This window comes from Mytilus galloprovincialis, chromosome 2 (genome assembly GCF_965363235.1).
Source record: "Mytilus galloprovincialis chromosome 2, xbMytGall1.hap1.1, whole genome shotgun sequence".
In the NCBI taxonomy this organism is placed as follows: Eukaryota; Metazoa; Mollusca; class Bivalvia; order Mytilida; family Mytilidae; genus Mytilus; species Mytilus galloprovincialis.
The window spans coordinates 35,600,614-35,614,151 of record NC_134839.1 but is presented as its reverse complement, the minus strand read 5'-3'; the positions used below and the strand labels follow the sequence as shown (position 1 = coordinate 35,614,151).

General features: G+C 31.1%; 1 protein-coding gene across 7 annotated transcripts in view; it reads left to right on the top strand.

Moving 5' to 3' along the window:
• The window catches only part of LOC143063479 (uncharacterized), a 33,056-nt gene extending 20,328 nt beyond the window's left edge, over positions 1 to 12,728 (top strand). For 5 of the 7 annotated variants that reach the window (XM_076235656.1, XM_076235653.1, XM_076235654.1 and 2 more), the window contains 9 exons: positions 1,576 to 1,717; positions 2,004 to 2,169; positions 6,308 to 6,452; positions 7,009 to 7,083; positions 7,453 to 7,686; positions 8,237 to 8,468; positions 10,166 to 10,282; positions 11,361 to 11,418; positions 11,848 to 12,728. In XM_076235656.1, the coding sequence (XP_076091771.1) occupies positions 1,576 to 1,717; positions 2,004 to 2,169; positions 6,308 to 6,452; positions 7,009 to 7,083; positions 7,453 to 7,686; positions 8,237 to 8,468; positions 10,166 to 10,282; positions 11,361 to 11,418; positions 11,848 to 12,088 (1,410 nt within the window). In that variant the 3' untranslated portion in view covers positions 12,089 to 12,728. The remainder of the gene's footprint in view (positions 1 to 1,575; positions 1,718 to 2,003; positions 2,170 to 6,307; positions 6,453 to 7,008; positions 7,084 to 7,452; positions 7,687 to 8,236; positions 8,469 to 10,165; positions 10,283 to 11,360; positions 11,419 to 11,847) is intronic. The other 2 variants (XM_076235659.1, XM_076235658.1) reach the window with 2 other exon arrangements.
• Positions 12,729 to 13,538: the final 810 nt, after the last annotated feature.

Sequence of the window (13,538 nt, the reverse complement as noted above, 5' to 3'; positions counted from 1 at the left end):
ATATGCCGAATCTAACTGTGTATGTAGATTCTTAATTTTTGGTCCCGTTTTCAAATTGGTCTACATTAAGGTCCAAAGAGTCCAAAATTAAACTTAGTTTGATTTTAACAAAAAATGAATTCTTGGGGTTCTTTGATATGCTGAATCTAAACATGTACTTAGATTTTTGATTATGGGCCCAGTTTTCAAGTTGGTTCAAATCAGGATCCAAAATTATTATATTAAGTATTGTGCAATAGCAAGAAATTTTCAATTGCACAGTATTCAACAATAGCAAGAAATCTTCAATTGCACAGTATTGTGCAATAGCAAGAAATTTTCAATTGCACTGTATTGCGCAATAGCAAGAAATCTTCAATTGCACAGTATTGTGCAATAGCAAATATTTTCAATTGCACAGTATTGCGCAATAGCAAGAAATATCTAATTTCACAATATTGTGCAATAGCAAGAAATTTTCAATTGGAGTTATCTTTCTTTGTCCAGATTAGTAGTTCGATCAACTTAAATCATTGTTTTATACAATATACAATGTATATTCACTTTTACTACCAACTGATAAATTAAAACAATCTTTACCATTCAGTGACAACAAGCACTTTATTTTACATTTTAATATTTTATGATGTATTTAAATGAGTAGTTATTGTTGCAAACTCCATTAGAAATTTGAATTGAGATCAGTTTTGGAAAAAGGGAAAGGGGGATGTGAAAAAAAAAATGGGGGGGGGTTAAATTTTTCTCATTTCAGATTTCATAAATAAAAAGAAAATTTCTTCAAACATTTTTTTGAGAGGATTAATATTCAGCAGCATAGTGAATTGCTCAAAGGCAAAAAAAACATTTTAAGTTCATTAAACCACATTCATTCTGTGTCAGAAACCTATGCTGTGTCAACTATTTAATCACAATCCAAATTTAGAGCTGAATCCAGCTTGAATGTTGTGTCCATACTTGCCCCAACCGTTCAGGGTTCAACCTCTGCGGTCGTATAAAGCTGCACCCTGCAGAGCATCTGGTTGGAACCCTGGATTAAAAGGTCACTTCTCTTGAGCAGTCACATCCCATGAGTGACTGCCTAATAGAGGTTTGACTGTATATATACAAAAACAATAAACCTATTTTCTTTGATTGCTTGCTGGAGAAAAAATCAATGGATCTTTTGTGATAAGCAGATAAAAATGGTCTTTCGAACTCAAGGATGTTTCCTTAGTTACATCTCATCTAAGAGTAATGGCCCTTTGTTGTGGTTGTAGTTGAAATACACAATCTTCTTTGAAATATAATAGACAACATGTAATTTTGTAATTAGTCAATTTAATTATACAGTCCAACCTGTTTTAAGAGACAACTTTAGGGAGAGTAAAAAAGTGGTCTCTTAAGACAGGTGGTATTTTGATACAGGTTCTATTTATATGAAATGTACTACAAAAGGATCTAAAATTGGTGGTCTTTTAACACAGGATTTTGCTTAATACAGGAAGTGTCTTCAGCAGATTTGACTGTAGTTACATTATAAATCATGATTAATTGACACTGTAATGTATTTTAATTTACAAACTTTTACTTTTATAGAAGGAATACAAACAGGAGATAAAAGACATGAAACGGGAGATTGAAGATCTGAAAGAGAGGCTAACTATGGGATCAAATGAGTACAGGAACTTGTACATTGAAAATAGAAAACTGACCAAAAAAATGGAAAAGTTGGAAAAAAGTGAGTAGAAATTATGTATCAATGTCTTAAAACTATCAATATTTATTTAATAATTTGTATTAAAGTAAGATCAAATGTATCTTTTGTCTATACATGTAATATAATTGCAGTTACTCATAAAAAAAAATCCATAAAATGCAGTGCATATATTGCAAATTGAGAATGGAAATGGGGAATGTGTCAAAGAAACAACAACTCGACATACATTCCCAATATTTTTGTCTAATTAATAGTAAAATTGGTAAACATAGATGTAAAAATTCTTATACCAGTTTTTCATTTACAGGAAAACCAAGTCGCCAGAGCTCTGAGACAGATGTTGTAACAATAGAACAATACCAGATGACCTCACCAGATATGTCTGCTGCTGAGAACGTGATTGAGAACCAGCTTCAGAGTGATTTAGACGAAGTTGGCAAAGAACTGGATCTTAGACAGGAACAAAAATTAAAGTAAACATAAGCATGTCTTAATATTAAACATCTTTTGCTTCATGTATCATTCAGATTGAATATTTCATTCACTTCCAGTGGCAAGCACTAAACATGTGCAAACAATATTTAATACTGGACTTTAATTGATCAGCCATCAATAAATCATTAAATTTTTTTTTTTTTTTACATGATACTGTGGATTCGTTTAGTTTCTTGGGTACTAATTTTCATGGTTTGAGTAAAACTGCATATTCCTGGATATTTAACTTTGTGGTTTTGGCAAAGTTTGCATACATTCCTTTAGACAATTTGTAATTTGTTGAACATTAAAATTCATGGTTCTTCTGTTCCCATGAATTCACAAAAATTGGTAAACCAACGAATATTAATGAATCCACAGTATTTAACAATAATTTAATTTTGGATGTAACACGTCTTCTGATTGGCTTTCGTTATTTTGTTATGAGCCCATAGACTAAGGTACCCTTTAAAATGAAATTTAGAATTAAATTATAAGAAGTGACTGTAATATTTTTTCTCTCTATTCAAAATAACATAAAAAATATATGCACACTATTAAATAACCCGCTACGCACGTTATTCAGTGTGCACCAAATTTTTATACGACCGCAAAATTTGAAAAAATTTTCGTCGTATATTGCTATCACGTTGGCGTCGTCGTCGTCGTCGTCCGAATACTTTTAGTTTTCGCACTCTAACTTTAGTAAAAGTGAATAGAAATCTATGAAATTTTAACATAAGGTTTATGACCACAAAAGGAAGGTTGGGATTGATTTTGGGAGTTTTGGTCCCAACATTTTAGGAATAAGGGGCCAAAAAGGGCCCAAATAAGCATTTTCTTGGTTTTCGCACTATAACTTTAGTTTAAGTTAATAGAAATCTAGGAAATTTTGACACAAGGTTTATGACCACAAAAGAAAGGTTGGGATTGATTTTGGGAGTTTTGGTTCCAACAGTTTAGGAATTAGGGGCAAAAAAAGGGCCCAAATAAGCATTATTCTTGGTTTTCGCACAATAACTTTAGTTTAAGTAAATAGAAATCTATGAAATTTAAACACAAGGTTTATGACCATAAAAGGAAGGTTGGTATTGATTTTGGGAGTTTTGGTCCCAACAGTTTAGGAATAAAGGGCCCAAAGGGTCCAAATTAAACTTTGTTTGATTTCATCAAAAATTGAATAATTGGGGTTCTTTGGTATGCCGAATCTAACTGTGTATGCAGATTCTTAATTTTTGGTCCCGTTTTCAAATTGGTCTACATTAAGGTCCAAAGGGTCCAAAATTAAACTTAGTTTGATTTTAACAAAAATTGAATCCTGGGGGTTGTTTGATATGCTGAATTTAGAAATGTACTTAGATTTTTAATTATTGGCCTAGTTTTCAAGTTGGTCCAAATGGGGGTCCAAAATTAAACTTTGTTCATCAAAAATTGAATAAATGGGTTCTTTGATATGCCAAATCTAACTGTGTATGTAGATTCTTAATTTTTGGTCCAGTTTTCAAATTGGTCTACATTAAGGTCCAAAGGGTCCAAAATTAAACTAAGTTTGATTTTAACAAAAATTAAATTCTTGGGCTTATTTGATATGCTTTATCTAAACATGTACTTTGATTTTTGATTATGGGCCCAGTTTTCAAGTTGGTCCAAATCAGGATTCCATATCAAGTATTGTGCAATAGCAAGAAATTTTCAATTGCACAGTATTGCACAATAGCAAGAAATATCTAATTGCACAATATTGTGCAATAGCAATTAATTTTCAATTGGAGTTATCTTTCTTTGTATAGAATAGTAGTTGATAATATATGTTGGAAATTTGGCAGACATGACTATGATGTCATTTTCTATTTTTAATTGCCAATAACTTTATGTAAATAACTTCATTGGAAATTTGCCAATATAAAATGTTGCTGATGAAGCTTTTTTTCCTTATCTTATCTAAAATGTTTTTAGATAATGTATGTTGGACATTTGCCAGACATGACTATGATGTCATTTTCTATTTTTATTTGCCAATAACTTTATGTAAATAACCTCATTGGAAATTTGCCAATATAAAATGTTGCTGATGAAGTTTTTTTTATTGTTTTATACAATAAACAATGTATATTCACTTTTACTACCAACCAATCTTTACCATTCAGTGATAACAAGCACTTTATTTTACATTTTAATATTTTATGATGTATTTAAAAGAGTAGTTATTGTTGCAAACTCCATTAGAAATTTGAATTGATAACAGTTTTGGAAAAAGGGAAACGGGGATGTGAAAAAAAAGTGGGGGGTTTAAATTTTTCTCATTTCAGATTTCATAAATAAAAAGAAAATTTCTTCAAACATTTTTTTGAGAGGATTATGGTGACTTGAATAACACCAGTATCACTCAGATTACAATTCTACCTTGACAGGTAAGTTTGTAATTAGCCTATAAAATACTTATTTAGCCTTGAGAATTGAAAGGTCAGTTTCCCATTCATACAATAGAGGTTGATAAATTTGGCTTCATGCCATTTACCTTGTCCAAAATAATGGTCACTTTATTGTTATTGTGATATTGTTAAAGTACAAAAGAACCCTATATTCTGACCAATGCTTAAAACTTTGTGCATATTGATTTAATTGTTAAAAATCTGTTAATGTTGAATTTTAGGGGTTATTTTAGGCCTTTTAATTGCATATTTCTTTACATGGTAGTTTTTTTTTTCAGATATAAAAAAAACTATCTGCTTGACTGTTATAGAAATAGACTATGCTTGCAGGGTCTTGTTTTTTGTTTACACCAAATCTGACAGATTATTATTAAGTTGCAAAATATTTTAAATGAGAGCTGAAATTTTTTCTATCTTTAAATGTGCATTGAACAATGTTGAAGGTTAAAATAATCATAATGTGAACAAGAATGAAGAAAACATCTTGGTCCCCAAAAAAAACATCATCAACCAGGATATAATATTCCAAATTTTAATTTATTATACTAATATCAGTTGAAATCTCAAGCCACTATTTTGCATGTTTACAATGTAGGTCATGTCCCAACAGAAAATCAATGAATTTGACAGTACAATGTACTCTTAGCACAAACACATAAGGTCACTGTGAAATAGACATCTAGGGCAAGAAACAGTCAGTTATACCAAACCAGTTTGACAAGATGTCTAGTTTAAAACCAGTTTGACTAGATGTGTCCTATATTTTGACAATGTACATGTAAATGACATGAGGACCTGCATGGGTTTTTTAATATCTGTATTCTTTAAATTTTTAGGGCATTTTTCTTTTAATAGCCTTAAAAATAACTCTCATTTTTTAAAGCAAATTCTCATGAAAATTATTTTACTATATATAGTCTTTCTGTTACAAAATTATTTATCAATTATGCACATTGATCATTATATTATCAGTATTGCATTACAGTTACCTAAGTTTCCTTTTTATTTTGCACATTTATTCTTTATACTTTTGCACCGCATTATTCTCTATTCTTTATTTTGTTGTTCATTTTCTCTATTCTCTATTTTTTGTTGCTATTACATTTATTCTCTATTCTGTAAACCCCATTCTGACCCTTATAGGTAAACTTCTATTGTATGAATGGGATAAACTGACCTTTCAATTCTCAAGGCTAAATAAGTATTTTATAGGCTAAATACAAACTTACCTGTCAAGGTAGAATTGTAATCTGAGTGATACCGGTGTTATTCAAGTCACCATAATATTCAACAGCATAGTGAATTGCTCAAAGGCAAAAAAAATATTTTAAGTTCATTAGACCACATTCATTCTGTGTCAGAAACCTATGCTGTGTCAACTATTTAATTTTAGATTTAAAAAGTTTGAAGAAGAAATCTTTAATTGTTTTGTAAAATCTTGACATTTGTTTTGTGTAAAAAAAAACCATGTAATGTCAAAAATTTGATCACAATCCAAATTCAGAGCTGTATCACGCTTGAATGTTTTGTCCATACTTGCCCCAACTGTTCAGGGTTCGACCTCTGCGGTCGTATGAAGCTGCGCACTGGGGAGCACCTGGATTTTAAACTATTAAGCATAAATATTTTATAAGTTTAAAAGATAATCTATATGTTCCTGTTTTAGAATAACTTTAGAAAACTGTAATTTTTTTTCAATTTTTAGATACAAGATTAGTTTAATTGAGGAAAGAAAGAGAGTAGAAAAGCTGAAGAAGGAATTGAAAGAGAAAGATGATGAAATAGAGATGCTGAAGAAATCATTGATTGAAATTCAAAATGAAAAAGATGTCAAAGTCAGGTCTCTCGAGGTAAGTCAATTGATTGATGATGACAAATGAAATATTACCTGTCTCATATGTCTGCTTTGAACGAAAAACTAGATTGGCCATTTTGTCTGCAGAAGGTTATAGAGGATCTCTTATGGGACTCCATCTTTCTCCATTAATGAAAATAAGCCATCATTTATAACCTATCCTGCTTTAACTGGCATACAACATCAACAATGAATCTATCTATTAACAAACAATTTTGAAATTTGCCTGTAGAACAGAAATGAGGGTCTGGATGGGGGTCTGTTATTCTGTAAACATTTAATTTTCACCCCTTTTTTCTTTAATCATTAAAAAATTAACCCCTTTTTTCTCTAATCTTCATTTTTTTGCCCGTTATTCTCCAATCTTCATTTTTTAAGGGCATTATTCTTAAATCATTTAACCCCATCCAAACCCTCAGAAATAGTACTTATTTTATAGATTTCATGTACTTAAAATGCAAAAGTGTATTTCAACACCACACCAAAGGGAAATAATCCACTATTAACTTCTACATATTTTATCATTTACCATACTATTTTGTTTATTACAGAACTACATGGCTGACAAAGACAAGACAATAGATGAACTCAACAGAAAGATAAGAGATTCAATTAATTTACATGATGTGAGTAAATTACTTCATATATATATTTTTCAAGCTTTTGCAAGACAAAATAATGAATAATTTGATGCTTTGCTAGCACAAAAAATGTGAGATAGATTGTTGTGATTTCAAAAAAATCTACATATGAATTTATGTATCAAAATTGGAAATGCAAGTTGAACGCTGTAATAAAGACTAATTGGTGGCCTTTGGCTGTTGTCTGCTCATTTGACGGATTGTTGTCTCTTTGACACATTCCCTATTTCTGTTTATTCCTACCTTTGCCACACTCATCCAATCACCTTATTCACATTGATAAAAACCTTGCTATAATTTTGGAATTTACAGTTATTAGGACTATGCTTAATATTAATCTTATTATCTTAAAAGGGACCATGCAAGATTCCTTCCTTGGAAGGTAGTGGTGCTGCATCTTCCCTTGAGAAACCTAAAACATTGACTGAAGGAAACAGCTACCCATACATGGTATATCCTCCTTACCAAGGACAGACCCAACCTATGGTATACCCTCAGCAGACTCAGGCCTCGCCCATAGTTTACCCATCACAACATACAACAAGCATGTGTCCATCACAGGGTCCAATCATGTATCCTCATCCACAGGTTAGTATTTGCCAAACTTTGTGAAAACATGACAATTGGTTGTTGTCATGAATCAAACACATAGACCGTGGTGACGACTGTATAGCCAGTCAAGGTCGTTAAAAACTTCCCTCATCATCAAAAACGCATAAAATATATGAACATCTGTTGGGAAGTATTGCAAATAGTTTATCTTATAAGAAAATAAACTCACATAAAGTTTTCAGAACTTTGAAATGGGACTGTTGATAAAAAAAAATTTGTTTGTTTGAAATGATTTTTATACGACTGAAAGTTGTTTTGAGATTTTATACTGGTTTGGCAATGTTGACGTTGTCTTTGTTGTTGTTGCCTTCATCATTATCTAAAGACATTTAGTTTCCAGACAATAACTTTAGTACAAGTGTAGGAATCTCTATGATAAGTGTGATTACTGTTTGTTGCAATTATTACAGTTACAGATTTTATAAAAACATTTCTTAATTAAAACTAAATGAAAAAGAATATATATTAACTGGCTTTTAAACACTTTAATATGATATATTAAACATGCTTGTTAACTTTATTGCAGAATTTCATTCTTCCTCCACAATACAAAAGACGTGCTGAAGAGGGACAAAGTGCTGCAGCTTCCCCTCCAGTTCCCCCTCCTCGTACAGACTTAAAGAAGACACCAACTCAAGAAGATGTTAATCCTGAAGTTAAAGCATTGGACCCTCCCCTTAGGCCCCTCCCCCCACCAATGATACCAGAGAGACTACTGACATCTAAGACAGCAGAAGTTGTCCATCTGATATCTGGAGGTATGTAAAATGTATTTGTAATTTTTTTGTATATCCTATTTGTGTGTCTGGGGAATTAAAGGTACCTACAATAGATAAATCTGTTTTCCTATAACAAATTCCTACTATCCATAATGAACATAAGACTTAAAATTATTCTACAACAATTAGTTTGTCTTTTTATATTTCAAAGAAAAAACACTACACATCAAATTGAAAAAAAATATCTCATAAGAAAAATGACTAACCAATTGAAAATCCAAGTGGACTGGTGTGTGCTATTTGTGAGTTTTAAGAACATGTTAGAAAGCAAGACATACACATTCAAGAGTGTTTTATATCCCAGGCATAGATTACCTTAGCTTTATTTGGCACAACTTTTTGGCAATTTGGATCCTAAATGCTCTTCAACTTTGTACTTGTTTGGCTTTATGAATATTTTGATATGAGCGTCACTGATGAGTTGTATATAGACTAAACGTGCGTCTGGTGTACTAAATTATAATCCTGGTACCTTTGATAATTAATTATATTGATCATGGCATGTGTTGCATTTCATACTTTATTTAAATATACTTTTAAAAAGAATATAAGACAGAAATGTTTTGTGAGCAACAGAATTGATATCAATATACAGTCGACTCTCGTTATCTCGAAGTCAGCCGGACCAGAGAAACATTTGGAGATACACATAGTTTGACTCAAACGAAAACCGGAAGTTTGACAGAACAAGGGACACAACTCTTGGTAAAGCTAAAATCAATCCGGGTGAATATGGGAAGGGGATCGATATTCTGGTATCAGATCGATGTACGTGTGTGTCAAGGTCTTTCATTATTATAATAACAATATTTTTACTTATTCAATTGTTTCAGTTACAACCTTTTCCTATGGCTTTTATACGAGAGAGTAATTTCCAATCGATAGTTCCGTTATTCAGGTCGTTTATAGTTGACAACATTGTTTATTCTCGGATACAAGAGACTTTAGAAAATTAAGATTCCTCTTCATTTTGTTTTATTTCAGTCTTTCTTTTCAAAAGAAAATACAACAAGATTAAAGACGCCGATTGAGTAGTTTTTAGGTGATCATCAACAAAAGTCATAATCCTTACTTTATACACACCAAGCTCATTAGTGTAAATCACAATTAATTGTTTTGTAAACATTTTAAATACATTTTAATGAACATTAACAATGCAACACTAATTATTTATAAAAATTCTATAAAAGATAATCTTAGGTAAACACTGGTGGAAATAGCATGTCATAAATCAATACAGTGGTAAGTGACTGGACATTAAATACACGTGTATTTGTCAGATTAACTCTTCAATCTATTCTAATGCTGGAGGTCATGTTTTGACATATGTGTATTAGTTCGAGATAAATAATGATTTTTTAATGCTTTTGTTAATCTTGGGATCGTAAATTAAGTTGACTCAACCGAAATTTCGACTCATTCAATTTCGACTCATCAGGAGTCGAATTACATACATTTATATGGAACAAAGTTCGGGACCACAGGAAAACTTCGACTCATCCGAAATTTCGAGTCAATCGAGTTCGAGACAACGAGAGTTAACTGTATCTTTGTTTTGTAATGTATTGGGAAAAAGAATGGGTATATGGAATGCATACACATGAAAGAACAATTTAAAAATATGTTAAGGGGAATGACAATTGTATCAAAGGGAATTAAGTTTTTAATTTTGAAAGGTGGAAAAGTTAAAGTTGAAGCGTTGGACCCTCCCCTTAGGCCCCTCCCTCCACCAATGATACTAGAGAGACTACAGACATCTAAGACAGCAGAAGCTGTCCGTCTGATATGTGGAGGTATGTAAAATGTATTTGTATATCCTATTTGTGTGTCTGGGGAATTAAAGGTACCTACAATAGATAAATCTGTTTTCCTATAACAAATTCCTACTATCCATAATGAACATAAGTCTTAGAATTATTCTTCATAGTCCAGCAGCTAAGTCTAATATTTTGAGACAATTGATCACTTTATGGTAAAAGCATGAAACTTTGCACAGTGTTAGTCATGATGATGTTATACTTATGTCGGCCATCTTGAATTTGACAGCTATATTGGATTTTTTTTCGTGGCTCCATATCTGAATTTTGTCTATACCACTTCAACTTTCACTATGCTAAGTTTTGTGCTTTTGCAATAAAGTGATCAATTATTCTGATATTCGCTGGACTATCAACAATTAGTTTGTCTTTTTATATTTCAAAGAAAAAACACTACATATCAAATTGAAAAAAAATATCTCATAAGAAAATGACTAACCAATTGAAAATCCAAGTGGACTGGTGTGTGCTATTTGTAAGTTTTAAGAATTTGTTAGAAAGCAAGACATACACATTCAAGAGTGTTTTATATTGATCATGGCATCAGTGGCGGATCCAGAACTTTTCCTAAGGGGGGTGCCCGCTAACTGACCGGTCCAATCCAGTCATGCTTCAATGATTCCTTATATAGTCAACCAAATTTTTCCCACAAAAGGGGGGCCAGGGCCACCCAGGCCCCCCCCCCCCTGGATCCGCCTATGGGCATGTGTTGCATTTCATACTTTATTTAAATATACTTAAAAGAATGTAAGACAGAAATGTTTTGTGAGCAACAGAATTGATATCAATAAATTAAATATATCTTTGTTTTGTAATGTATTGGAAAAAAGAATGGATATGGAATGCATACACATGAAAGAACAATTTAAAAATGTGTTGAGGGGAATGACAAATGTATCAAAGGGAATTAAGTTTTTTGTCATGTTCAAATCAAGGAGAGAAAATAGTAACAATTTATTAATGCCAAACCAAATTGGCATACTTTTTCCAGTCACAAAATTGGATAATTTCTCTGGTTATATATATATCAATTTTTGAGGTGATTATTTTACAGCAGAAGGAGGAAACAGTATACCATCAGCACCACCCATGCAGGACATGAAAGAAGAAAGGTATGAATAGTATTTACACTAATGGGTTAAACAGATTATTTCACAGCATCAGGTGTAAATTAAAATTAATGTTTCACCACTTTAGACCGTATAATTTCAATTTTAAAACATGAGGTTTGACAAGTGTGTTCATTAAATACCTAGAATTTAAGGGATAAAAGGTTAGAAAAGTTCAGTGAAAATGGAAGTCACACTTAACTCACACTTAACTCCAAAACATATAAATGAACTGAAATTAGAAACACACAAGACAAACTAAGGCCAGAGGCTTCTGACTTGGGACAGGCACAAAACTCGGGACGTATTGTACACAAACAGTACCAATAACTATAGGATAATGCATTGTAGAATAAATATAAAAATGTGACAAAGTGGCATTATATTAATAACTTAAAAGTATAAAACATTTTATTTTTTCATTGTTGACAGATTTGTTGATGCTCCTGGTGAAGGGATGAAGATTTGTCCCGTGTGTTCCAGTACTTTTTCGGCTGATGTCAGTGACGCCAATTTTGAGGAGCATGTTATTGGTCACGTTGGTAGAATATGTCCATTGTGTTACAATATTGTTGAAAATTGCACAGACGAAGAATTCCAACGACATGTCAACCAACATCTGGATGTGAAAAACAATTGTGACATTCCTGAAGAGCAAAAAGAATTCGACTAAGTTATTGAAGACTAATTTGATAAGTTTCGAAGATATCTGATTATGTTACTGTGTTATTAATGTAAAAACATGAAAACATTGGATTTTACTTGAAGGATGATCATATTCACATGGGAGATTATATAAAAGAAAATCTTGTACACATCAATTTACAATGAACATTTTATTTGTCGTTTTGGTATCTTGTACACTAGGAAATTATTTAAAAGAAAATCTTATACACATAAATTTACAATGAACATTTTATTTGTCGTTTTGGTATCTTGTACACTAGGAAATTTTTTAAAAGAAAATCTTGTACACATAAATTTACAATGAACATTTTATTTGTCATTTTGGTATCTTGTACACTAGGAAATTATTTAAAAGAAAATCTTGTACACATAAAAGTACAATGAGTATTTTGTTTGTTGTTGTGGTTATTTATATCATTTTTAGTCTTGACAGTATTGACAACTCTGGTTATGGTACAGAAATGGAGAAAAGTGAATTTACTTTCTTTTGATCAATGTAATGTAAAAAAAACATGTGCTTACTTGTAAACTAATGCTTGTTATTCTACTTTTGAAGTTATGCTTTAACCCTAGTATATTGTTTTGTTTATGTATCAGCATGGCCATGAAGTTATATATATAGTTTTGTTTACAAAACCAAACTTTTTTCAATCCACAATATATATGTAAGTCTTTCAAGGACCAAATTGTAAAATTTTAATGGGCCATCTGATATTAAAGACATATTTTAGAGTCTTTGAATGTCACAAAAATTACAAATCACACTAACATTTGATATTACATTTTATTTGTGTTCTGCTGTTAAAACTTTTGTTATGATTTTTGAAGTGTTTTTACATCCTTTTTTTCTTATTATTGAACAGTAAGGTTTTTGGATATATTTTTTGTGAACATTAATCAAAATGATTTTCTTTGAAAATTTATTTTTGGAAGTTTTAAATTCGTCAATATTATTCTTCAGCAATAACAGCATTGTTCAGATTGTAAAAAGTTAAATAAAGGCTTGTTGATTTTCCATTTTGATTGATAAAAAAATATTTGCACGGCTGGGTTCAAGAGGAATACAAATAACTGTCAATAATTTTCAGTTGACTTCTATTGCACAGCTACAATAAAATAACTTTATAGAAGTTAAGAAATTGTTTTGAAATATTTTTTTCAATTTATAATTTTCAGTTGACTACTATTGCACAGCAACAATAAAATAACTTTATAGAAGTTAAGTAATTGTTTTGAAATATTTTTTTCAATTTATATACAAACAAAAAAATATAACCTCCTTACCTGAGAGAAATGAATAACTGTCGTCTGCTTTGCTGCTTGATTTGATTAGGTGTACAACATAGACATTTTTTTAATAATTAAAAAAAGTAAGAATTATAGTAAATTTTTCTTTTTTCCTATATTCAAATTATATTTAGGAATGCAATTTATTT